A 23,885-nucleotide genomic window follows, 5' to 3' on the forward strand; every position below is an offset into this window, starting at 1 on the left:
AAAAGGAAGATAATGTCATTATTTGTCCCTCAGTTTTACTTAATATATTTTTTATTGAATGACTCAGCACAAATCAGTTTTCATACATATATATTAAAATATTTGTAACATTTAACATAAGTTATAGATTAAACCAATTTCTCTGTACTATGCCAATAGGAGGTCATTAATACTTTAATTAAAATTTGATAACATGATTTAGGGCTATTTTTATATGAACATTGCTATTGTCAAACCTGTATATTTGATTTGATCTCAAACCAGTATTTTATTGTTTATTAAATAGATGTTAAATAACTAGGAATATATTAATTATCATTAATAAGGTATTTATGAGTTTTTAAATAAGGAATATTCTAGGACAGTGGTGCTTTTCTTCTTGTACATGAAAGCTAAGAGTACTCTTAAAAGTTTTGGCATTTTCCTATTCTCGGAGTTCATTAAAGCTATAATAATAGTTTTTAATATTAGCTCATTATTTTCATTTTTAATACCGCTCAGATACTGCTTCTTAATATAGTATGCTATATAACATTTAAAATATATTTTTTACTAAACATCACTTATACTAATTTCTGACAGTATATGAAAGTAACTTTGTGCTTTGAAGCAGAAAATTACAATGTTATGAAAATTGGATAGACAAGTATGCCTACTTTAGGGCAAGTGGTTAAGAGCAAAAATAGACTTTATTGTATTCTATGACTTGGAACAACTTATCTAGATGAATACAATTATATTCTAAAAATACTCAAATTTTAATTGTTAAGATTTCTTAATTTGAAATTTTTCTATGTGTATATATTCAACTTTGAGTTTAGAAATTCTGTTTTTTCCCCCCTGTGATCTAATCAAGCAGTAATGAGCCAGTTGCTTTCATTCTTTGTGATATGGTTTATTTAAAATGGCACAAATATTTTTCTGGCATAATTTATTCTATATTAATAATAGCTAATACTAGCACTTACTATATGCTGCACATTTCTAAGCACATAATATAGAGATATAGAGTTCATGTAATGCTCCCATAAACCTATGACGACAGTACTGTTCTTTTCCCAGTTTTTACAGATGAGAAATTAAGTAACAAAGCAGTAAATCTCTTGCCCAGGGTCACACAGTTAGTAAGTATTGGAGCTGTGATGTAAAGCTAGGCATTCTGACTTCAGGATTCATGATCTAACTTCTTGTAATTTAGTGTAAGCCTAAATCAATAGAATTCTTTGAGTGCAAGGCACAAACTAAAAGCTTGCATTCTTGACAGATTTTAAATACAGTCTGTTCCAGGTATGATCCACCAGAAAAGGGTTGGATTAAAATTAAAGTGCAGAAGTTCAATTTGTAATAGCAAAATGCTTATAAAAATAGTAATATATGATTGATTATTTTGCCATGCAGAAGAGTACAGCTTTAAAAAGGAATGAAGACAACCTCTGTAGACAGTTTGAGAATGATTTTTGAGACTATAAGTAAAGACTATTGTCTAATCCTTGTATTGAAAGAGTGCCACGTAGACACAATGGAAAAATAAATCAAACTAATAAAAGTGGTTGTGTAGGGGGCAGAGGGAGAGAGAATGGGAGCTAGATCTCCTAGGATATATATCTGTTTTGTGTTTTTGCTTTAGAGCCATGTAGATATTCTACATGATTTAAAATAATGAAAGTAAAGCAGTTCCTAAAGATAAAAAACAAGATGAAACATTTGAATCTATTATTATGTTGGTGGTAGAGACATCTGAGAAGAATATTTCAACTAACTTTAATACATAGTACTTTACAGGTACGTCACTGGTAGAATACAACATTAGAACAGAAACAAGGATATTATAAATTACACTAGAGGCCCGGTGCACGAAATTCGTTCATGGGGTGGGGGGTGGGGGTCCTTCAGCCCGGCCTGCACCCTCTCCAATCCGGAACCTCTTGGGGGATGTCCGACTGCCGGTTTAAGCCTGATCCCACAGAAATCGGCAGTCAGACATCCCTCTCGCAGTCCGGGACCGTTGGGTCCTAACCGCTCGCCTGGCTGCCTGCCTGATTACCCCTAACTGCCTCTGCCTGCCGGCCTGATGCCCCTAACTGCTCCTCTGCCGGCCTGATCGCCCCTAACTGCCCTCCCCTGCCGGCCTGATCACCCCTAACTGCCCACCCTTGCCGACTTGATCGCCCCCAACTGCCCTCCCTTGCCGGCCTGATCGCCCCTAACTGCCTCTGCCTTGGCCCCTGCCACCGTGGCATTGTCTGGAAGGACATCCAGAAGATGTCTGGTCTAATTAGCATATTACCCTTTAATTAGTATAGATATCAGTATTGTTATTAGTAACATTGGTATTGTTATTTTGAAACATATATATATAGTAGGTAGAAAGAAATAAGGTTATTAGAATCTGGCTCTTTTCAGTATATTAGAAGATGGAAATATTAAATCAAAGAAGTTATGTAAAATGATGTAATCTTGGATTTGGTGAGGTTATGGCATATGCTTTTTGAGAAGAGAAACTAGATGAGAAACTTACTGTCTAGAAGCAGTATCAATCCAGTGGCAGCAAGTACCCCAGAACCTAGATTGTGCTCTGTACATATTGTGTCCTACTGGTTAACTCCAGAGCTCAGGCAAGGGATATACAAGATAATCTGGGAAGCTCTCTTTGTGCTAGAAGGAAGGGAAGGTGGGATTTTGTCAAAAGGATGCAGAAATTAACTGTATAAAAAATATTTTTATTGATTTCAGAGAGGAAGGAAGAGGGAGAGAGAGATAGAAACATCAATGATGAGAAACATCAATGATGAGAGAGAATCATTGATCGACTGCCTCCTGCACACCCCCTACTGGGGATGGAGCCCTCAACCTGGGCATGTGCCCTTGACTGGAATTGAACCTGGGACCCTTCAGTCCGAAGGCCGACGCTATATCCACTGAGTCAAACAGGCGAGGGCAGGGAATTAATTTCGAAGGAGCTCCCACTGGCTAATTATGGACAGTTTGAACATTAAAACAAAAGGAAACTAAGTGGATTAAAACACATCAAACATGTTAAAATCCCTGAGAACATAAGATTCCCCACCAAGCAGAGTAAGCTGTGATTTAAGTTCTGTTAACATCTGGAAATTATCTTACTTTTAACTACTTATTATTAGTTGTAATTAGTGTCATTTCCTTTTTGGAGCTCTTTGGCAGTCTGGTGCACATGTATTTCACTTAAAATAATATACACAATTGTATATTACCACTGAAGTCAGAGATGCATTTTTCAAAATTTTGTTTAGAAGTGAAAACTATGTTAGAATGTTTGACCATATAGAAGAACCTTCACTATGGAAATAGTTTGAAATCTGGCTTTTAAGTCACAACTGCAAAATATTTCTTGGGAAATGGATTATAGAGTGTTATGTGTGTGACAATAATGTAGGACCATTCCATATGTATTTCCCACAGGCATCTCAAGTTCAGCATGTCCAAAATCAAACCTCAGTATAACTAACAACACCATAATTTGTATCCATTGACCAAACATGAAAACTAGGAGTAATCCCAGACTTGTTCACCTTTAGTCAACTGTTCAATTTGTTTTCTATTTTTTATCAGTTCTACTTGCTGAAATTTCTCTTAATTCAATTACACAATCCCTGCCTCCAAGTCTGATAATTGCATTTTCCTACATAATTTTTCAGAAACAATCTTACCTTCCCTAGCTATGATTCCTACTTTTTGAATACAAAGACTCCAATTTAGTTTTGAAATATTGTAGTTCTTTTACACAATAGTAACTATACCTTTATATGTAAAGAATATGTATAGCAACACCTTGCTTGTATTAAATGATAGATACATTTAAGTGAATTTATATTTTAAAAGTCATAATGATCAAATTTCTTTTCTACACAAACTTTTGTAATCCTTTGAAACTAGTCAGATGTTTTTGGTGTAATTTTTTTTATACCATTTGTCTCTGCTCTATGTTCAGACATATTGACCCCATCAGGTATTTTATTACTTTAATTTTCCCGAAGAAGTCTCTTCTAAATGCCTTTTGAATTTCTTCTTTGTAGCTTTCAGTATTCATCTGTCATTTTCTTTATCCTTTTAAAAGTGCCCCTTTCCCGTTTATCTTTTCTTAAAATTTTAGTTGGGTTTCAGGAGGAAATGAAGTTAAATATGTATCTAACAATCAGATGGCCTTACTTTCCACTCATAGATAAAATGGAGATTGTCTAGTGACATCATTCTCTGAGACTCAGTCCTCCAGCGTATCTACATCCCCACCTTTATTCCAAATGCCTTCCTCAACTCTATTCCAACTCCCATTTTTTTTAAACAAAATAAGCCTTATGAAGATCATATTTAATTCTGTGCTGAATCTCCTGTGGCTTTTAATCAGGAACTGTAATATCTTTTATTCTGTGTCTTTTAGTAGATAGCATAGTGTTTAGTCCATAGTAAAAAAGTTTTTATATTTTTAAGCTTGTCTTGTCTTTGGACATCCCCCTTTACTTCTTACTCAAAATTAGAAAACTCTGTCATCCTGGCCAGGTGGCTCATTTGGTTGGAAAGTCGTCCTGTACACCAAAGGTTGCAGGTTCGATTTCCAGTCAGGGCAAATATGCAGGTTTTGGGTTCGATTCCTGGTCAGGGCACATATGTAGACTGCAGGTTTGATCCTCTGTCAGGGCATGTATGGGAGGCAACTGATCAATGTTTCTCTCTCACATTGATGTTTCTCAGTTTCTCTTTCTCTTTCCCTTCCTCTCTTTATTAAAAAAAAAAAAAATCAATAAATATATCCCTACGAAGGATTAAAAAAAAAGAAGAAGAAAAAGAAAAGAAAACATTGTCATTCCTGGGTACTTTGTGCTTATCTTTAAAACGTTTTGAAATGCATGGAGGTGTATTTGATTGTCCTTGTGTTCGGAGCATGTTATTGGTACATGATGAGTCCAGACTGAAGATACTAAAGGCCCCTCAATGCATGGAATAGTCCTGCACAGTAAACACTGTCCCACTTAGAATGCCAGTCGTCAGTCTTGAGAAACGTTGCTTGAAGTTTAAAGGGAAACCTGGCTCTGCCTTGAGACTGGTGCTTGCCCACAAGCCTCTCAAATGGTGTCTGGTTTTCTTCCTCACTGATGCTTCCTGACCACTGCCTGTCTTATTCCCTAAACAGTAAAACAGCCCTGGTTGGTCAGTTGGTTGGAGTGTCATCCTATGCACCAAAAGGTCACTGGTTCCATTCCTGGTCAGGGCACATGCCAGGTTTTGGTTCCATCCCTGGTCAGACAGGGTGGGTGTGGGAGGCAACCAATTGTTTTCTCTGTCACATTGATGTTTCTTTCTCTCATTTCCTCTCTCTCTAAAAACCAATAAAAACGTTTTAAAAATAAATAAAAATAAAACAAAAGTAAGCAAACAAAATCACACCCCACTCTGAATTTTCTGCTACCTTTGTTATGGACAGTACCCATCTTAATCATATAAGAGTAATTTTTATAATTTTTACTTGTAACAATCAGTGCTCATGCTTAGTAATATACATGATCACATTATAAATGAAATAATATCATCTCTCATTTAATAGGTAGTATATATACAACATGCCTTTTTCTGTCCAATTTACTGATAAATTTAAACATAGATTTCTTTTTGGGCATTGTTTACAGTTGTTACTAATTTTCCTTTTCACTATGAAAAACCAATACTTTGGAAATGCCTTTTGCTGCCTCTATTTTAATGTTTTGTAATGGTTTTTTGTTTAAAATGCAAAGATAAGAATTCCATTAACAACATGATATCAATGGTATTGGAGTGTGATTAATTATAATTCTATGTAAGGTGTATAGCTGTGTCTAGATATTACACATTTTATGTCAAATTGCATTTTTAATGAATTATTTTGTAACAGTGTGTCTAGAGCCAGAATATCAATTACCTACCTCATGTACTCATTTGTATCTTGGATTTGGTGTGATATTTAATACATTGTTTTCTTTACCTGTGGCTTTCATTATTGCCTGCAACCAATGTGTCTTTATGATTTTTAGGTTGTGGAAAATGCCCTTAAAGTGAACCCAGTATTAGGCTCGCAAATGTTTCAACCGATTCTACCCTGTGTTTTCAGAGGTATTATAGAAGGGGAGGTAAGATTTTTATTAAGCTTCTAAGGACAGTACTGGACCCTGAGAGTTTTAGTTTTAATTATTTTCCCTCTTCATTGAAAAATTATATCTTCATTGTCTTAAGTAAAAGGAAAGCTTTTAAAAATATTTGATTATTTTTTAAGTAAATTAAGTAAATTTCAGATATTCATACAGCTTTGTTATTTTTCCACATAGGGAAGGGTAGATTTCCTTTGCTATCTCATCTCTCACTCATATGTTCTAAGTCCAGCTCTTAAATTGATCCATTTAACTATGTATGTTAAGAACATTTAAAATAATATACATATATAAATACTAGTGGCCCGTTGCACGAAGATTCACGCAATACACCTTCCTTCCCCTGGTTGCCGGCACCAGTTTTCCTCCGGCACCCGGGACCCAGGCCTTTGGTCCGGCCGCAGCAGCGAGGCGTGGCTTGTCTGCTCCGGCTGCTCCCAGCCCCTCCTTTTTTTTTTTTCCAGCTCCTCGAGCGGAGGCCAGGGCTGGCTGGGAAGGTTGGCTTCCTCCGTTGCTGGGAGCAACCCAAACCTCTTGCTCGCTCTAGCTCCGTGGCCGCCGCCATCTTCAGTTGTCTGCAGTCTTAGCTCCGTGCTTGTGTATGCAAATTAACCGCCATCTTTGTTGGGTTAATTTGCATAGTCGCTCTGATTGGCTGGTGGGTGTAGCAGAGTGGCAGAGTGACTGAGTGATGGTTAATTTGCATGTTTCTCTTTTATTAGTGTAGATGCCATTGGTAAATATCCTTTCTCTGTTCTTCTCTCTTTATTATATATATACACACATATATTCTATAAGTATATATGTAGTACATATATATTACCTTGTGTGGCATATTCATTTTGTAAGTTAGATTCAGGTAATATTAACAGTTCATTCTAAAGAAGCAACATGAAGGAGAATATTGTTATTTCATGTCCCTGTTGATTTTTAATGTCCTTGATTATTTATAATTGCTTAATACAATTTTACATATACTTTTTTAATTGTACAGAGGTATCCTGTAGTGATGTCAACATATCTCGGAGTTATGGGTCGAGTCCTGCTACAAAACACGAGTTTCTTTTCTTCACTTCTTACTGTGATGGCACATAAATGTAATCAGGAGGTAAGAATCAGGTTTTTTTTTAAATTGAAGGAAGTCTTTATCTAGATAAAGATTGGAAATAATTTGGTGAAATAATGATTCTGTAAAAGTCTTATTGTATTCAGACTTTTATATTTTAAATCTTTAATAACTAACATTGTACCTATAATTTGGGAGAAGAAAAAAGAATCTGTGAATGGCAGTTGAAACTTATATTTTCTGTTCAAAATGGGCAATTTTATTCTTAGTGATAGGAGTACATTAAATGAAACAGGGATACATATAATCATATGCAGTTTTTGTTTCATTTCTTTAACTTGTTTTAAATGCAATGCAGTGAGTTTTCATTATCATTATTGTGGGAAATGATCTTTCCCCCAAGGCTTATTAAAAAAATACTGTATTAAGTTGCATTTCTCTAATGATTGTTAGTGACTTTGAGCATTTTTAAATATGTCTCTTGGCCATTTGTATGTCCACTTTAGAGAAGTGTCTATTTAGGTCCTTTGCCCACTTTTTAATTGGATTGTTTGTCTTCCTTTTGTATGAGTTCCTTATATACCTTGGATATTAAACCTCTATCAGATGTATCATTGGCAAGTATGTTCTCCCATGCAGTGGGCTTCCTTTTCATTTTGTTGATGGTTTCTTTTGCTGTGCAGAGGCTTTTTATTTTGATATAGTCCCATTTGTTTATTTTCTCCTTAGTTTCCTTTGCCCTAGGATATGTATAGGTAAACATATTTCTATGATAGACGTCTGAGATTTTGCTGCCTATAGTTTCTTCTAGGATTTTAAAAAATATATATATATCTTTATTGATTTCAGAGAGGAAGGGAGGAGAGAGAGATAGAAACATCCATGATGAGAGAGAATCATTGATTGGCTGCCTCCTGCACGCCCCCTCACTGGGGATCAAGCTTGCAACCCAGGCATGTGCCTTTGTCCGGAATCGAACCTGGGACCCTTCAATTCGCAGGCTGACGCTCTATCCACTGAGCCAAGCCGGGCAGGGCTCTTCTAGGATTTTTATGGTTTCATGACTTACATTTAAATCTTTTATCCACTTGAGTTTATTCTTGTGTATAGTGTAAGTTGGTGGTCTAGTTTCATTTTTTTTGCATGTATCTGTCCAATTTTCCCACCGCCATTTATTGAAGAGACTATTTTTACTCCCATTGAATCATGCTCTTGCCTCCTTTGTTAAATATTAATTGAGCATAATGACTTGGATCGATTTCTGGGGTCTCTCTTTTGTTCCACTGATCTGTATGCCTATTCTTGTGTTAGTACCAGGCTGTTTTGATTACAGCGGCTTTGTAGTATAACTTGATATCTGGCATTGTGATTCCTCCAACTTTGTTCTTCTTTTTCAAGATTGCTGCAGCTATTCGAGGTCATTTTTTGGTTCCATATAAATTTTTTGGAGTATTTGTTCTAGATCTATGAAATATGCCATTGGTATTTTAATAGGGATTGCATTGAATCTATAGATTACTTTGGGTAACAGAGGGACATTTTAATGATGTTAATTCTACCAATCCAATGAACACGGTATATTCTTCCACTTGTTTATATCTTTCTCTGTCTCTTTTTTCAACATCCTGTAGTTTTCCAAGTACAAGTCTTTTAGCTCCTTGGTTAAATTTACTCCTGGGTATCTTGAGGTATCACCTCACACCTGTCGGAATGGCCACCATCAACAAATGATAAGTGCTTGCGAGGATGTGGAAGAAAGGGAACCCTAGTACACTGCTGGTGGAATTAGCAGCTATTATGGAAAACAGTATGGAGTTTCCTCAAAAAATTAAGTATGGAAATTCCATTTGATTCAGTGATCCCACTCCTAGGAATATATCCTAAGAAACCTGAAACACCAATCAGAAAGAATGTTGTATGCACCCCTATGTTCATAGCAGCACAATTTATAATAATAGCTAGAAATAGCCCAGGTGCCCATCAGTAGATGAATTGTTAAAAGAGCTGTGCTACATGTACACCATGGAATACTATGCAGCAGTAAAAAAAGATAGCATGGAGGGACCTGGAGAGTATTAGGCCGAGTGAAATAAGCCAGTCAGAGAAAGACAAGTATCACATGATCTCCCTCATATGTGGACTCTAAAGAACAAAATAGTTGCTCTTTCTCCGCCATCGAGGTACGCGCGTTTGCCTCTCCTTCACCATGTCTTCCCACAAGACTTTCAGGATCAAGAGGTTCCTGGCCAAGAAACAAAAGCAGAATCGGCCCATTCCCCAATGGATTCGGATGAAAACTGGTAATAAAATCAGGTACAACTCAAAGAGGAGGCATTGGAGAAGAACCAAACTGGGCCTATGAGAAATCACACATGCGAGATGACTCACATTTATGCTGTATCCAGGTTGCCTACACCCTTAAATGATTGAAAAGATGCTACTGTCTGGACAGTTGGGGCATTTTAATTCGAAGATTAATGAACTTGAGATTTTGCTCTGTTGATTTTTCCTCCTGGAATAGAAGGTTGATTCAGTAATAAATGTGAGATCTTTTAAAAAAAAAAAAAAAAAAAAAAAAAAGAACAAAATAGTTTACAAACTAAATATGAATTGAAAACACAGTGGTATAAATCAGAAGTTACAAAACTGTCTTGGTTCATGGTTGTGCCGTCAGTGTGTTACTAATATTTTCAAAGTGCTCCTGGGCCAAAAGAAAAGTATCTAACAGGTCCTTTTATTAAGAGGTTAGGTCCAGCCCTAACCGGTTTGGCTCAGTGGATAGAGCATCAGCCTGCGGACTGAAGGGTTCCAGGTTTGATTCCGGTTGAGGGCAGGTACCTTGGTTGTGAGCACATCCCCAGTAGGGGATGTGCAGGAGGCAACTGATCGATGTTTCTAACTCTCTATCCATCTCCCTTCCTCTCTGTAAAATATCAATAAATTATATTTTAAAAATACTTAAAAAAAAAAAGAGGTTAGGTCCAAACAAGTTAACATGTATTTATATCTTAATAATTTATATCTTAATAATCTCAAGTGTAAATAATTGTCTTCAACTAATAAGCGTTTCTTGACTTTTTATTTTTTTAAAATATGTGGGAGCATTTTTGGGGGGGAAATGTAGAAGCACTAAAGTAGACAAGGGTAAGAACTTAAGGTTGATTTTATATTACCAAATCCATAAAGTAGAGTTTTTGATGTTAAATGCATTTTTTAAAAGGTGCTAGGATGGATTTATAAGTAAATCCTGAGATTCTTTTTTTTTTCAGGGGGGGGGGGGGCGCATCAAGGAAACTAACATTTATTAAGTATTTTTATTGCTCCAGGTTTTTACATATTTTATTTATTTATTTTTGAATATCAAGATTTATTTATTGCTTAAAGTATTACAAAGAGTATTACATATGTCTCCTTTTTTTATTCTTTTTCCCTTGACATTCCCCTGGCCTCCCCTACCGCCCAGTGTCTTGTGTCCATTGGTTATGCTTATATGCATACATACAAGTCCTTCGGTTGATCTCTTACCCCCGCCCCCTCCCCCCCCAAACCCTCCCCGGCTTCCCGCTGTAGGTTGACAGTCTGTTCAATGCTGCTTTGCGTCTGTATCTATTTTTGTTCATCAGTTTATAATGGTCTTTATTATCCATAAATGAGTGAGATCGTGTGGTATTTTCTTTCATTGACTGGCTTATTTCACTTAGCATAATGCTCTCCAGTTCCATCCATGCTGTTGCAAATGGTAAGAATTCCTTCTTTTTTACAGCAGCAGAGTATTCCATTGTGTAGATGTACCACAGTTTTCTAATCCATTCATCTGCTGATGGGCACTTAGGCTGTTTCCAAATCTTTGCTATGGTAAATTGTGCTGCTATGAACATAGGGATGCATATATCCTTTCTGATTGGTGTTTCTGGTTTCTTGGGATATATTCCTAGAAGTGGGATCACTGGGTCAAATGGGAGTTCCATTTTTAGTTTTTTTGAGGAAACTCCATACTGTCTTCCATAGTGGCTGCACCAGTCTGCATTCCCACCAGCAGTGCATGAGTGTTCCCTTTTCTCCGCATCCTCTCCAGCACTTGTCCTTTGTGGATTTGTTGATGATAGCCATTCTGACAGGTGTGAGATGGTACCTCATTGTTGTTTTGATTTGCATCTCTCGGATGATTAGTGACTTGGAGCATGTTTTCATATGTCTCTTGGCTTTCTGAATGTCCTCTTTTGAAAAGTGTCTGTTTAGGTTCTTTGCCCATTTTTTGATTGGATTGTTTATCTTCCTTTTGTTAAGTTGTATGAGTTCCCTATAAATGTTGGAGATTAAACTCTTATCGATAATATTGGCAAATATGTTCTCCCATGCAGTGGGCTTTCTTGTTTTCGTTGATGGTCTCTTGCTGTGCTGAAGCTTTTTATTTTGATGTAGTCCCATTTGTTTATTTTCTCTTTAGTTTCAACTGTTCTAGGAGCTGTATTGGTGAAGAAATTGCTTTGGCATATGTCTGAGATTTTGTTGCCTTTGGATTCCTCTAGTATTTTTATGGTTTCCCGTTTTACATTTAAGTCCTTTATCCATTTTGAGTTTATTTTTGTGTACGGTGTAAGTTGGTGGTCTAGTTTAATTTTTCTGCATGTATCTGTCCAATTTTCCCAACACCATTTATTGAAGAGACTGTCTTGATTCCATTGTATGTTCTTGCCTCCTTTGTCAAATATTAATTGAGCATATTGGTTCGGGCCGATTTCTGGACTCTCTATTCTATTCCATTGATCTATATGACTGTTCTTGTGCCAGTACCAGGCAGTTTTGAGAACAGTGGCTTTGTAATACAGCTTGATATCTGGTATTGAGATCCCACCTACTTTGTTCTTCTTTCTCAGGATTGCTACAACTATTCGGAGTCTTTTTAAAATTCCAGATGAATTTTTGGAGAGTTCATTCTAGGTCTCTGAAATATGCCGTTGGTATTTTAATGGGAAGTGCGTTGAATTTATAGATTGCTTTGGGTAGTATGGACAGTTTAATGATATTGATTCTACCAATCCATGAACATGGTACGTTCTTCCATCTGTTTATGTCTTCCTCTATCTCTTTTTTCAGTGTCCTGTAGTTTTTCGCATATAAGTCTTTTACCTCCTTAGTTAAGTTTATTCCTAGGTATCTTAATTTTTTTGGTGTGATGGTAAATGGGATTGCTTTTTTAGTCTCTGTTTCTGTAAGTTCACTGTTGGTGTATAGAAATGCCATAGACTTCTTTTGTATACTGCTACATTGCCGAATTCATTTGTTAAGTCTAATAGTTTTTTGGTGGAGTCTTTAGGGTTTTTTATGTACAATTTCATGTCATCTGCGAATAAGGACAGTTTTACTTCTTTTCCAATTTGGATGCTGTTTTGTTTTTTTTTGGATGCCTTTTATTTCTTCTTCTTGTCTAATCGCAATGGTTAATACTTCCAGTACTGTGTTGAACAGGAGTGGTGAGAGTGGGCATCCCTGTCTTGTTCCTGTTTTTAGGGGAAATGGCTTTAGTTTTTGTCCATTGAGTATGATGTTGGCTGTTGGTTTGTCATATATGACTTTTATTATGTTGAGGTATGATCCTTCTATTCCCACCTTGCTGAGAGTTTTTATCAAGAATGGGTGTTGGATTTTGTCATGCTTTTTCTGCATCAATTGATATGACTATGTGGTTTTTTTCTCTCAATTTGTTTATGTGATGTATCACGTTTATTGATTTGCAGATATTGTACCTTCCTTGCATCCCTGGGATAAATCCTACTTGGTCATGGTGTATGATCTTTCTAATGTACTGCTGGATCCGATTTGCTAAGATTTTGTTGAGGATTTTGGCATCTATGTTCATGAGGGATATTGGCCTGTAATTCTCTTTCATTGTGTTGTCTTTATCTGGTTTTGGTATGAGGGTGATGCTGGCTTCATAGAATGAGCTTGGAAGTATTCCTTCCTCTTGAATTTTTTGGAATAGTCTGAGGAAGATAGGTTTTAGTTCTTCCTTGAATGTTTGGTAAAACTCCCCTGTGAAGCCATCTGGCCCTGGGCTTTTGTTTGCTGGAAGCTTTTTGAAGACTGCCTGAATTTCTACCATAGTTATTGGCCTATTGAGATTTTTAGATTCTTCCTGATTGAGTTTTGGAAGGTTGTATTTTTTAGGAATATGTCCATTTCCTCCAGGTTGTCTAGTTTGTTGGTGTAGAGTTGTCCATAGTATTTTTTAACAATCATTTGTATTTCTTGTGGTCTGTTGTTATTTCGCCTCTATCATTTCTGATTTTGTTTATTTGGGTCCTCTCTCTCTCTTTCTTGGTGAGCTGAGATTCTTTTTCAATCTACATGATCAGTACATTTGGTTGCATCTTACTTATAGATTTCTATCAGTCATGGTTCTCTAGAAAAGTTGAACAGTGTGCGTGTGTGTGTGTGTGTGTGTGTGTGTGTGTGTGTTGTGTGTTGTGTATAGAGAAAGGGAGGGAGGGAGAATGAGTGTGTGTGTGTGTGTGTGTGTGTGTGTGTACATGCACACCAGAGATATTTTAAGGAATTGGCTCATTTGATTGTAGGGACTAGCAAGTTCTAATTTTGTAGGGCAGGCTGGAAACTCAGGATTTCTGTGTTATAGCCCTTAAAAATTGGTTTTGTTTTCATTGTAGTTGACATATAATATTAGTTTTAAGTATACAACATAGTGATTCATCATTTATATGCCTTACAAAGTGATTACCACTATAAGTCTAGTAACCATATGTCCATCATATAGTTATTACAACATTATTGACTATATTTCTAGGCTGTACATTACAACCCTGGGATTTATTTTTTAACTGTAATTTTGTACTTCTAAATCATTATCCTTCCATTTTCTGCCTAAGCCCTCATCCCCCTCCTCTCTGCAATAATCATTTTGTATCTATGAGTTTGCTTTATTTTGATCATTTGTGGGGTTTTTTTATTCTACATATAAGTGAAATTATACGGTGTTTGTTTTTCTCTGTCCAACTTTTCACTTAACATAACATTCTAGGTCCATCCATATTGTTGCAAATGGCAAAATTTCATTATTTTTTATGTCTGAGTAATATTCCATTCTATACATGTATTACATTTTCTTTGTATACTCTTCTATTGATACATAGTCTTGAAGCAGGATTTCTCCTTTTCTGGAAAACCTTATTTTTTGTACTGAAGACTTTCAACTGATTGAATGAAGACCAACCCACATTAAGTAGGGTAATCTCCTGTACTTAAAGTAACATATTGTAAATGTTAATCAGACCTGTAAAATACTTTTACAGCAGCATCTTGAACAAACAGCTGGATACCTAAGCCTAGCTGAGTTGAACAAGTAAATATATTTAGTTCTCAGAATTAATTGGCTCTCAAGATTAATTCAAGTTGAATTATGGTTTGCTTAAATTATTCCTTTCTGGTTCAAGGCTTGCCCCAAATTCTTATATTCTCATTTTGTGGTTGCTGAAATTGAACTTTAATCATGCCTTATGAGATTTTAGCCTATCCACAAGTAGACAGTATTTCAAATATTTTGAGATGCCTCTTGATCTTTCTTTCAGATGGATCAGCTTTTGGGGAATATGATTGAAATGTGGGTTGATCGTATGGATAACATTACTCAGCCTGAAAGAAGAAAACTTTCAGCTTTGGCTTTGCTTTCTCTTCTGCCATCTGATAATAGGTGAGGAAACATTTTCTTAAAATTTGTTTCTTTAAAGCATCAAAATATTAGCACTGTTTTGGCCATTTGGAATTGCTGTGTGTTTTTGGACAGTGTTGTTTAATGTATATGTATGCTAATTTTGTTAGTAGATAATGATGTGGCCAGTGTTAGTCTAGATCTAAAAATATGTGAATGGGAGTGTTGGGCACTGCAATTTAATGGTGATATTCATTTTTCCAATTTATTTGATTCTTGTCTGAATTTCCATTTTTTATAATAACCAGATTTTATTAAGGTCCTCTTTATATTTAGAGGACCTTAATAAAATCTTTATATGTAGAGGACCTTAATAGAATCATGGGCCAATATATGTAATTGGCCCATGACATAATTTAGGAAGATTTATATTCACATACTTTAGTGCCGCCGTCAGCAAACTGCGGCTCGCCAGCCACATGTGGCTCTTTGGCCCCTTGAGTGTGGCTCTTCCTAAGCCTTAGGAGTACCCTAATTAAGTTAATAACAGTGTACCTACCTATATATTTTAATTAAAAAATTTGGCTCTCAAAAGAAATTTCAATCGTTGTACTGTTGATATTTGGCTCTGTTGACTAAGGAGTTTGCCGACCATTGCTTTAGTGGAAGGTAGTATTGAAGTCAGCAGTATTACTATTTCCTATTATAATCTTTCTTCTACTTACAACTGCATAGTTGTTGGAGTTTGGGGAAAGTTTTCTCCCTTCCACATACCCAGTGATGTTCCCTGGTTAATTTCCCATGTAATAGTAATTTCCTGTTCCTGTGTTTCTTTTAGACTTCGCAGTATAACATTTCCCTTGCCTAAAATAAGCAGGTCTAGAGAATAATATTGGTAATGATTTTCTTAACCAGGCTAAATTGGGAAATGTTATTTTCCTCTCCTTTCATTCTAATGAATTTTCAAATGCAGAAATATACTGTTCTAAAGCAAGGTTTTTCAACCACAGTTCCAGTGACATTTGGGGCCAGATGATTATTTGTTGAGGGGCAGTCAGTCCTGTCCATTGTAGGATACTTAGCAGCATCCCTGGCGTCTATATTCTAGATGTGCCAATGGAACCTCCCACCTCCAGTTTAGAAGCACTGCTCTAAAGAATGATCATTGAGACACTATTAATCTCTTTTACCCTAATCCATCATTTCTGGTTCAGAAATTTGATAAAAGATTTAGACTTTATAACCACACTCAAATCCTAGTTCAATTGTGAATGACAGTGGTCAAGTAACTTAACTTCCCTGTGTTTACCTATCCTTGTTTTTAAAATGGGGATACTAATAGCATCTTTCCGATGAGGGTATTGTAAAGGTTAAATGAGTTTACATATGTAAAGTCAAACTCGACAGATGAGGTTAGTTGTTTTTATTTTGCTCTTTTCCTTTTCTCTTCCTCATTTATCCATCTATCATTCAGTTACCTTAGTACAAAGTTCTAAAAGCTTAAGTCTCTGTACATGCATTCTTTTAAAATTCAGTACATTTTTAGTATCTGTATCTGTTTATTAATTCACTTAAAAATGTGTTTTAACCACCTATGTGCTAAGGAATGTCACCTTCTGCTTCATGAAGTTTTATAGTATTGTGCATTATCTCCAACTTAATGATAGATGAATTTGCCTATGTGTACTCTATACAGTCTTATTATATCTTCTTGGTCACTTTCTGAACATAGTGCAATTATTTTTTTGGTTGTTTAATTGTGCAGTACAATTGTCTTGTGTCCTTTTGTTTTAGGATTTCTTTGGCTATAATAATTTCAAGTTTGAATTTTCTTCCTTTTTTAGTGTCTATAATATTCCTACATGAAGTAAAGTTTTCTTCAGCTAATTTTTTATGTGAAAATAACGTAATTTACACTTTCCTCTTTTAATGGTTTCCAAAGAGTTTTCCTCCAAAGCCATATATTAAGCAAAAATTATTACTTGTAGATGAGAACAATCAAACTTTCCTTTGATCTGTTCTCTAAAATAGCAATTCATCCTCCATCTTTAAGAACACATTTTTTTTTATAATGCAGTTCTAAGAATTTCAGTTATGAATAAGTTTCTCAGAGATCAAGTATTTTAAGAATTTTAAATTTCACTTTTTTTTAGATTAAAGAAGTCACCAATGGAGTATTTTTTTTTTTATTAAATTTATTGTAATGACATTGGTTAATAGGATCATATTGGTTTCAGGTGTGGATTTCTGTGTTATACATCAATGTTGATTATTTAACATAAGCTAGTTGAATAATTCAAAAAAAGATTGACAAACCACCAGAGGTTTTGATGGTATGATGGCTTGCTTTCCAAGAGAAATTGCTTTTTAATAAAATCCCTTGTGTATCAGGTTTACTAAACCTACTTGGATTGGACACTTAGTATCTCCCCATAATTTTCATTTATCTCAAGAATAGCATATATAATATCATCATTTAGAAACTTACTATTTGGAAATTAAGATAATTTTCTAAGTCATTTTGTAACTTTAAAAATGTTAGACTAGTAGAATCAAGATAAGTTCCAAAGAGTAGTATTTTTGTATAGTTTAAATATAGTTGAATAAAGGGCAGTGTACAGTTTTAAAATTATGGACATGTTGTTTTACCTGAATAATGATTGATTTAAACTGGCTGTTCCTATGTGAATATTTAGAGGCCCGGTGCACAACATTTGTGCACTGGGGGTGGAGGGTGGGGCAGCGGGATCCCTCAGCCTGACCTGTGCCCTCTTGCAGTCTGGGAGCCCTCAGGGGATGTCATCCTTAGAGCTGCTGCAGAGGCAGGAGAGGCTTCCGCCACTGCCGCTGTGCTCACCAGTCGTGAACCCGGCTCAGGGCTTCTGGCTGAGCAGCGCTCCCCCTGTAGGAGTGCACTGACCACCAGGGGACAGCTCCTGCATTGAGCATCTGCCCTCTGGTGGTCAGTGCACCTCATAGTAACCAGTCGTTCCGCTGTTCGGTCAACTTGCATATTACCCTTTTATTAATAGGATAGAATGATAATTTTATTTTTATCCCTTAAGAGAGAATGTGTCTCTTACACCTAGGTCATGTTTTCTTATTTAGCATTTTATGGTATTTTCTTTTATCTATAAATACTTAATCTAATATTTTAGTAACTTTTCTACAATAAAAATTAGTTCTTAATTTTTTGTCTCTCACAAGAAAAATGTCTTAGAAACATCTTTGGGTGTGCGTTATTGGCCTAATTGAGATATAGTAATTCACAGACTATACAGTTTACTCATTTAAAATGTACAATTCAGTAGTTTTTAGTATATTCACAGAGTTGTGCAACTATCACCACAATCAGTTTTAGAACATTTTTATTATCCCCAAAAGAAACCATGTACTCTTTGATACTCCTTATTCTCTCATTCTCCCTAGCCCTAGGCAACCACTAATCTACTTTGAGTCCCTATAGACGTGCCTATTCCAGACTTTTCCTACTAATGAAACCAGACGGTATGTGGTCTCTAATTCAGCATGTTTTTAAGGTTCATCTATTTTGTAGCATGTATCAGTATTTTATATCTTTTTATTGCTGAATAATGTTTTCTTGTACAGATATACCACATTTTGTTTATCATTCATCAGATGATGGATATTTGAGTTGTTTGTTTCTACTTTTTGGCTATTATTATAAATGCTGCTATTATTTGCATATAAGTTTTCATGTAGATGTGTGTTTTCCTTTCTCTTGGGTGTTGCTGGGTCATATGATGACTCTGTTTTGCCCCTTGAGGAACTGCCAGACTGTCTTTCATAGTGGTTCTAATTTCTCTATGTCCTTGTCAATACTTGTATCTTTTCTTTATTATTATAGTTATGTTAGTGGTTGTGACATGGTATCTGATTGTGGTAGGTACATTTTTTAGCTGGTTCTGTTGCACCATTACTTACCTTTGGGACTCTTAACTTGACACAAAGACTTTTGACTGTTAGTGGATTGATTAACCTGTGCAGATTTGGGACAAAAGCATACAAATTTAATATGGTTTACATGACACTAGCTTCTTAATAAGGAAATGAAGACCAGGAGAAATTGTTAAACTTCTGTGTTTTTATGGGCTTGATGCAGAGTGGATGCAAAGTTGTGGAAAGATATAAGGGCAAAGGGTATGAGGTAAGTGTACTGAAGTGGAAGAATTGTGTAAGACCTGTTTGTTTGGGTTCTGGTCAGAGTCCTTTTGTCTTTGGAGATAAAGATGCTCCTTTCTTCCCAATATAGGGAGGGCATCTCTCACTGAAGGTTTTATCATCTGTTTCAGGGGTGAAGGGAGAGGGTATGGGGGTGTAGCTGGGAATTGGAGGGTCACAGAGAGACCTTTTTGTTTCTGCTGTTTTCTTAAACTCCTTCGCTTAAAATAGTCGATGTTGCTACATTTTGGGGTAGCATGTCCAGAACCCCATATATCTAAGTTGTATTATGCAATTAAAAAACAATAGCCAGCCACAAAGGATATTTGTGAGAATTGTAGATCATTTGATAAAGACCTGTTATCCAGTATGTACCTCTGTGTGTGTTTTTTATTGTCATAGAAAGATAGTGCTTGGTATTATACAAAGTACTTAATATGGAAATCATTCATATTGTTATCTGAAGTAATTGTTGTCTTGATGTGAAGTAAAGTTGCTTTAATATTGAAAGGGGAATTTTAGTGTACAATTATATATTATCACTGATATTTTAAGTGTATTGTAAATTATTGGTAAGATTAATAAAAGTCAGAATTAGAAAACCTAAGCAATCAGCTTTTTGGAAAATGACTAAATAATATATATATTATAAAAAATTTATAGTCAGTTTTTTAAATCCTTACCTTAAAATATTACATTATAGCCCTTATCAGATGGCTCAGTTGGTTGGAGCATTGTCTCATTCACCAAAAGGTTGCAGATTGGATTCTTGATGGGTTGTGGGGGGTGCATGCGGGAGGTGGCTGATCAATGCTTCTCTCTCACATCACTCTTTCTCCCCCTTCCTCTTTCTCTAAAGTCACTGAAAATATATCCTTGGGGGAGAATTAAAATATATACACACTTATCTTAAAAAATTCAAAACTTATTCAGATGTGTATGTAGTAAAATGTCATTTAAGGGCCTCTTTCACTCTCCCCAATTTTTCTTCCCAAAAAGATAACTTTTGTCAGTAATTTGGAATGCAACTTGATATCATTATATACTGTTAAGACATGCACTCTTAATATATAGGGTGGGGCAAAAGCAGGGCTACAGTTGTTTATATGGAAAATCATGCAATAATTTCCAAATAATAATACAAGAATAAACTATGTTTTGCATACTTACAACTGTAAACCCATTTTGCCACATCTCTGTATTAAGGCACTAATTGGTAGTATTCAATATTTATTATAGTATCCCCAATTTTTCTTTGGAAAAATTAGAACATAGAGAATAGTGTAACATTTGTGTTCATTATTCTAAATTGCTTGTTTATTTTGCTACCTGTTTTTTTTTTTTCTAAATATTTTTATTGACTTTAGAGAGGAAGGGAGAGGGAGAGAGAGATAGAAACAGTGGTGAGAGAGAATCATTGATCGGCTGCCTCTTGCACGACCCACATGGGGGATTGAGCCCATAACCCAGGCACGTGCCCTGACTGGGAATCGAACCGTGACCTCCTGGTTCATACCATAGGTTGATGCTCAACCACTCAGCCATGCTGGCCAGGCTCTTTTTTAAGCAATAAAGCAAAGTTGAAATTTCTAATATGTATTCAAAACAAGATAAATATTTTATGCATTTAAAAATTCACAAAAATTATATTACTCTATTTATATCTTATTTCAGCTTGCTTTTTCCACTCAGTAGCTATCTGTTGTTGATGTATGCAGTATTTGCTCATTCTGAAAATTTAAAATTTTCAAGTTTTTCCTTTTAAAAAATACATATTTTTTTAAATTATGCAGTATTTAGCTGTGTGCATTAGGAAAACTCAGATTAACTGCATTCTGAAAAATAAGTTCCTGAGATTTCCTTTCAACAATACTTTTGAAACAGATAAACTTACTTCCTGTCTCTCAGTTTCCTGTATCCATGGCAACCTCTGTTTTACACACTGACTGTGGAGGAACTGATGTGAAGAGTGGTGTTTCCTGAGCAAACTGTGACTTAAAAAAAAAAAAGAAAAAAGTTGGAAGGGTGGAGGTCATTGGTGCCACAGAAAGAAATGGAGTTTAGAAATTTCTCTCTACAGATCTAGAAAGAAAACCTTTACTTGAATCAGCCGAGTGTTAATAATGTGAATTTCCTGCTCTTGGTAAGACTATTTATTTAATATAAACTTTTAGCTGAAACAGAAAATAATTTGGTTTGTGAAAAACTGTCGTTTCAATAGAGTTTGTTTTGTAATGAATTTGTGTTTTTATAGTTTATAATGTTACTTAATTGATATTAGACTTTAAGTTGATAAAGGGACATATTATATCCAAAGACCATTATTCCTGCATCATCATTTGTCACTTTTGTTATAGTCAATTGTAATATTTTAAATGAACTTAGAAAACATTTTATTTTGCAGTTCATTAAATTTGAGTTATCATTTTGTCAAACAGTGGGTTAATGTATGGCCTTGAGGTGCTAATAATCCTAGAACATATTCCAAACTCATTATTCTATGCTATCATTGTAGTATAACTTATGTGTACTTAGTATTATTGGCTGCTTCTAAATAAAAATAAAATAAAATACAGAATTTTTGGTATTATAAAACTTTCATTTTAAGAACATTTTTATGATTTAAAGTTTTACCTTCTCTTCTTATAGCCCATTCTGATAGGAACAGAAAAGTTAAGAACAGGGCTATGTGCAGATTACATTTTTCTCTCCCTTGCCTATGACCCTTTCTTCTTGTTACCTATAATCTTGCATTATTAATCCATAGGAGATACTTGCTCGTGTGTCTGTTTGCCAGTTCTGCACTGGGAGACAAATTAACTGCCATGAGTTAGGCCTTTCAAGTATTCATAGGAATTTTTCTGAAATTACAGTTTTTCTGTACCTGGCTGAAATAACTTATTTCATATAAATAAAAGTGAATTAACAGGGCTTCATTTTCTTGTAGTATTATATTAGGATAATGCTGGCATTGTGTGTGTATATCCAAAAGCCTTTGTTCGTTTGAGGGACCTCTATTTTCTATATCTAAATAATAATTTTATGAAACATTTGGATCCCGGAATATTTGAGGGGCTTTCCAGTCTTTGTAATTTATATTTACAGTGTAATCAATATCCTTTGTTCCAAGAGGAGTATTTAATGATCTAGTTTCAGTACTTAAATCTGCAAAGAAATCACCTCACTCTCCTCGGGAGTGGTACTTTGTTGGCATGATTGCTCTTCGGATGATTGATTTATCCAACAATAATATTTTTTGAGGATATCAGACACAGGCTTTCACCATCTTGGAAACTTGGATTGTTTGTATCTAGAAGGTAATAATTTAGCAAAAGTACTTTCAGATGCTTTTGAAGTGCTTAAGAGTCTTAAAAGACTTTCTTTGTCTCATAAAAGCAATACAGTCCTTTGCATTTAAAGGGCTTGTCAACTTGGGATATTTGCTTCTGAAAAATTCAAGAATTAAAAACATTACTAGTGATGGGTTTAATGGAATTAACAATCTTAAACATTTGCTCTTAAGTCATAATGATTTGGAAATGTGTCTGACACATTTAGATATTAAAGAATTTAATTTACCTTAATTAAATTAGACAGAATAATCAGCATTGATAATGATACAGTTGAGAACATGGGAGCATATTTGAAGATCCTTAATCTGTCATTTAATAATCTTACAGACTTACATCCAAGGGTCCTTAAGCCATTGTCTTCATTGACTCATCTTCAGGCAAATTCTAATCCTTGGAAATGTAACAGCAAACTATTGGGCCTTCGCAACTAACTGGCTAGCATCTTCAGACATTACCTAAACATCTATTGTCAGAACCCCCCCATCCATGCGTGGCAGAGCATTGCATTATATTAAGTGGACTGACTGTACAGATTGCGTTACATCTTCGACAAATGTATCCAGAGCTTGGGCTATAAAATCTCTTCATATTCATCACAAGACTACTGCGTTAATGATGGCCTGGCGTAAAGTAACCACAAATGGGAAACACTTGGAAAATACCAAGAGCATTTCTTTCGGGGAACAAACTTCACCTACCAGTAGAGTTTTTCAAGAGAATACCTTTGCTAATCCACTAGAGACTACTGCAGTGTTACCTGTGCAATTACAGCTTACTTCTTCTGTTAACTTGACTTTGGAAAAAACCAGCGCTCTACCAATTGATGCTGCTTCAGTGTCAGGGAAGACATCTCTAATTTGTACACAAGAAGTTGAAAGGTTAAATGAGGCTTTTGACATTTTGCTAGCTTTTTTTATCTTAGCTTGTATTTTAATCATGTTTTTGATCTACAAAGTTGTTCAATTTAAACAAAAACTAAAGACACCAGAAAACTCAGGAGAAAATAGACTTGAATACTACAGCTTTTATCAGTCTGCAAGGTATAATGTAACTGCCTCAGTTTGTAACACTTGCCAAAATTCTCTCGAAAGCCATGGTTTGGAACAGATTCAACTTCATAAACAAACTATTCCTGAAAATGAGGCACAAGTCATTCTCTTTGAACATTCTGCTTTATAATTCAACTAAATAGTGGCTGTAAGAAACTTTAGTGCCATGGACATGAATAAAACTGAAGCTTCCTTGTAGAATTATAAACTTTATTTGGAAATATAATGAATTACATGAGCTTAGCATTAATAAATAATGTTTTTAATAACTTGTCAATATTGTATTTATTCAGCAAATATTTTCTTTGATAAGCACTGTATTAAGTATTAATAATAGCTAACATTTTTCGGTACCAAGCACTCTACTAAATACTTGAGATATTAGATTTAATACTTAAAAAGCCTTGTAAGGCCTGGCTG

At 35.2% G+C, this 23,885-nt stretch overlaps 3 protein-coding genes across 6 annotated transcripts in view; all 3 read left to right on the forward strand.

Moving 5' to 3' along the window:
* The window catches only part of IPO11 (importin 11), a 128,516-nt gene that overhangs the window by 84,890 nt on the left and 19,741 nt on the right, over window positions 1-23,885 (forward strand). Inside the window, exons 25-29 of one of the 4 annotated variants that reach the window (XR_011471166.1) lie at window positions 6,039-6,134; window positions 7,147-7,260; window positions 14,802-14,923; window positions 20,972-21,206; window positions 22,744-22,827. Coding sequence is in view for 3 of the 4 variants with exons in the window: in XM_070412045.1 (XP_070268146.1) it covers window positions 6,039-6,134; window positions 7,147-7,260; window positions 14,802-14,923; window positions 18,311-18,347 (369 nt within the window). In the remaining variant the exon portion in view is untranslated. Of the gene's footprint in view, window positions 1-6,038; window positions 6,135-7,146; window positions 7,261-14,801; window positions 14,924-18,310; window positions 18,405-20,971; window positions 21,207-22,743; window positions 22,829-23,885 lie in introns of those variants that run through there. The other 3 variants (XM_070412046.1, XM_070412045.1, XM_070412044.1) reach the window with 3 other exon arrangements.
* LOC139008061 (large ribosomal subunit protein eL39) lies at window positions 9,372-9,782 on the forward strand. The gene has a single exon (XM_070411447.1). It carries the CDS (start codon window positions 9,425-9,427, stop codon window positions 9,578-9,580), a length of 156 nt encoding a protein of 51 aa, XP_070267548.1. The 5' UTR covers window positions 9,372-9,424; the 3' UTR covers window positions 9,581-9,782.
* On the forward strand, window positions 21,619-23,595 carry LRRC70 (leucine rich repeat containing 70). The gene is given in 10 exon segments (XM_070412047.1): window positions 21,619-21,826; window positions 21,829-21,951; window positions 21,954-22,175; window positions 22,178-22,214; window positions 22,216-22,262; window positions 22,265-22,317; window positions 22,320-22,453; window positions 22,455-22,603; window positions 22,606-22,892; window positions 22,894-23,595. Coding segments are annotated over 10 exon segments (1,830 nt in total). The 5' UTR covers window positions 21,619-21,750.

The sequence above is a fragment of the Myotis yumanensis genome, unplaced genomic scaffold (genome assembly GCF_028538775.1).
Source record: "Myotis yumanensis isolate MYYU_CA2020_CCGP unplaced genomic scaffold, mMyoYum1.0.hap1 SCAF_4, whole genome shotgun sequence".
Taxonomy (NCBI): domain Eukaryota; kingdom Metazoa; phylum Chordata; class Mammalia; order Chiroptera; family Vespertilionidae; genus Myotis; species Myotis yumanensis.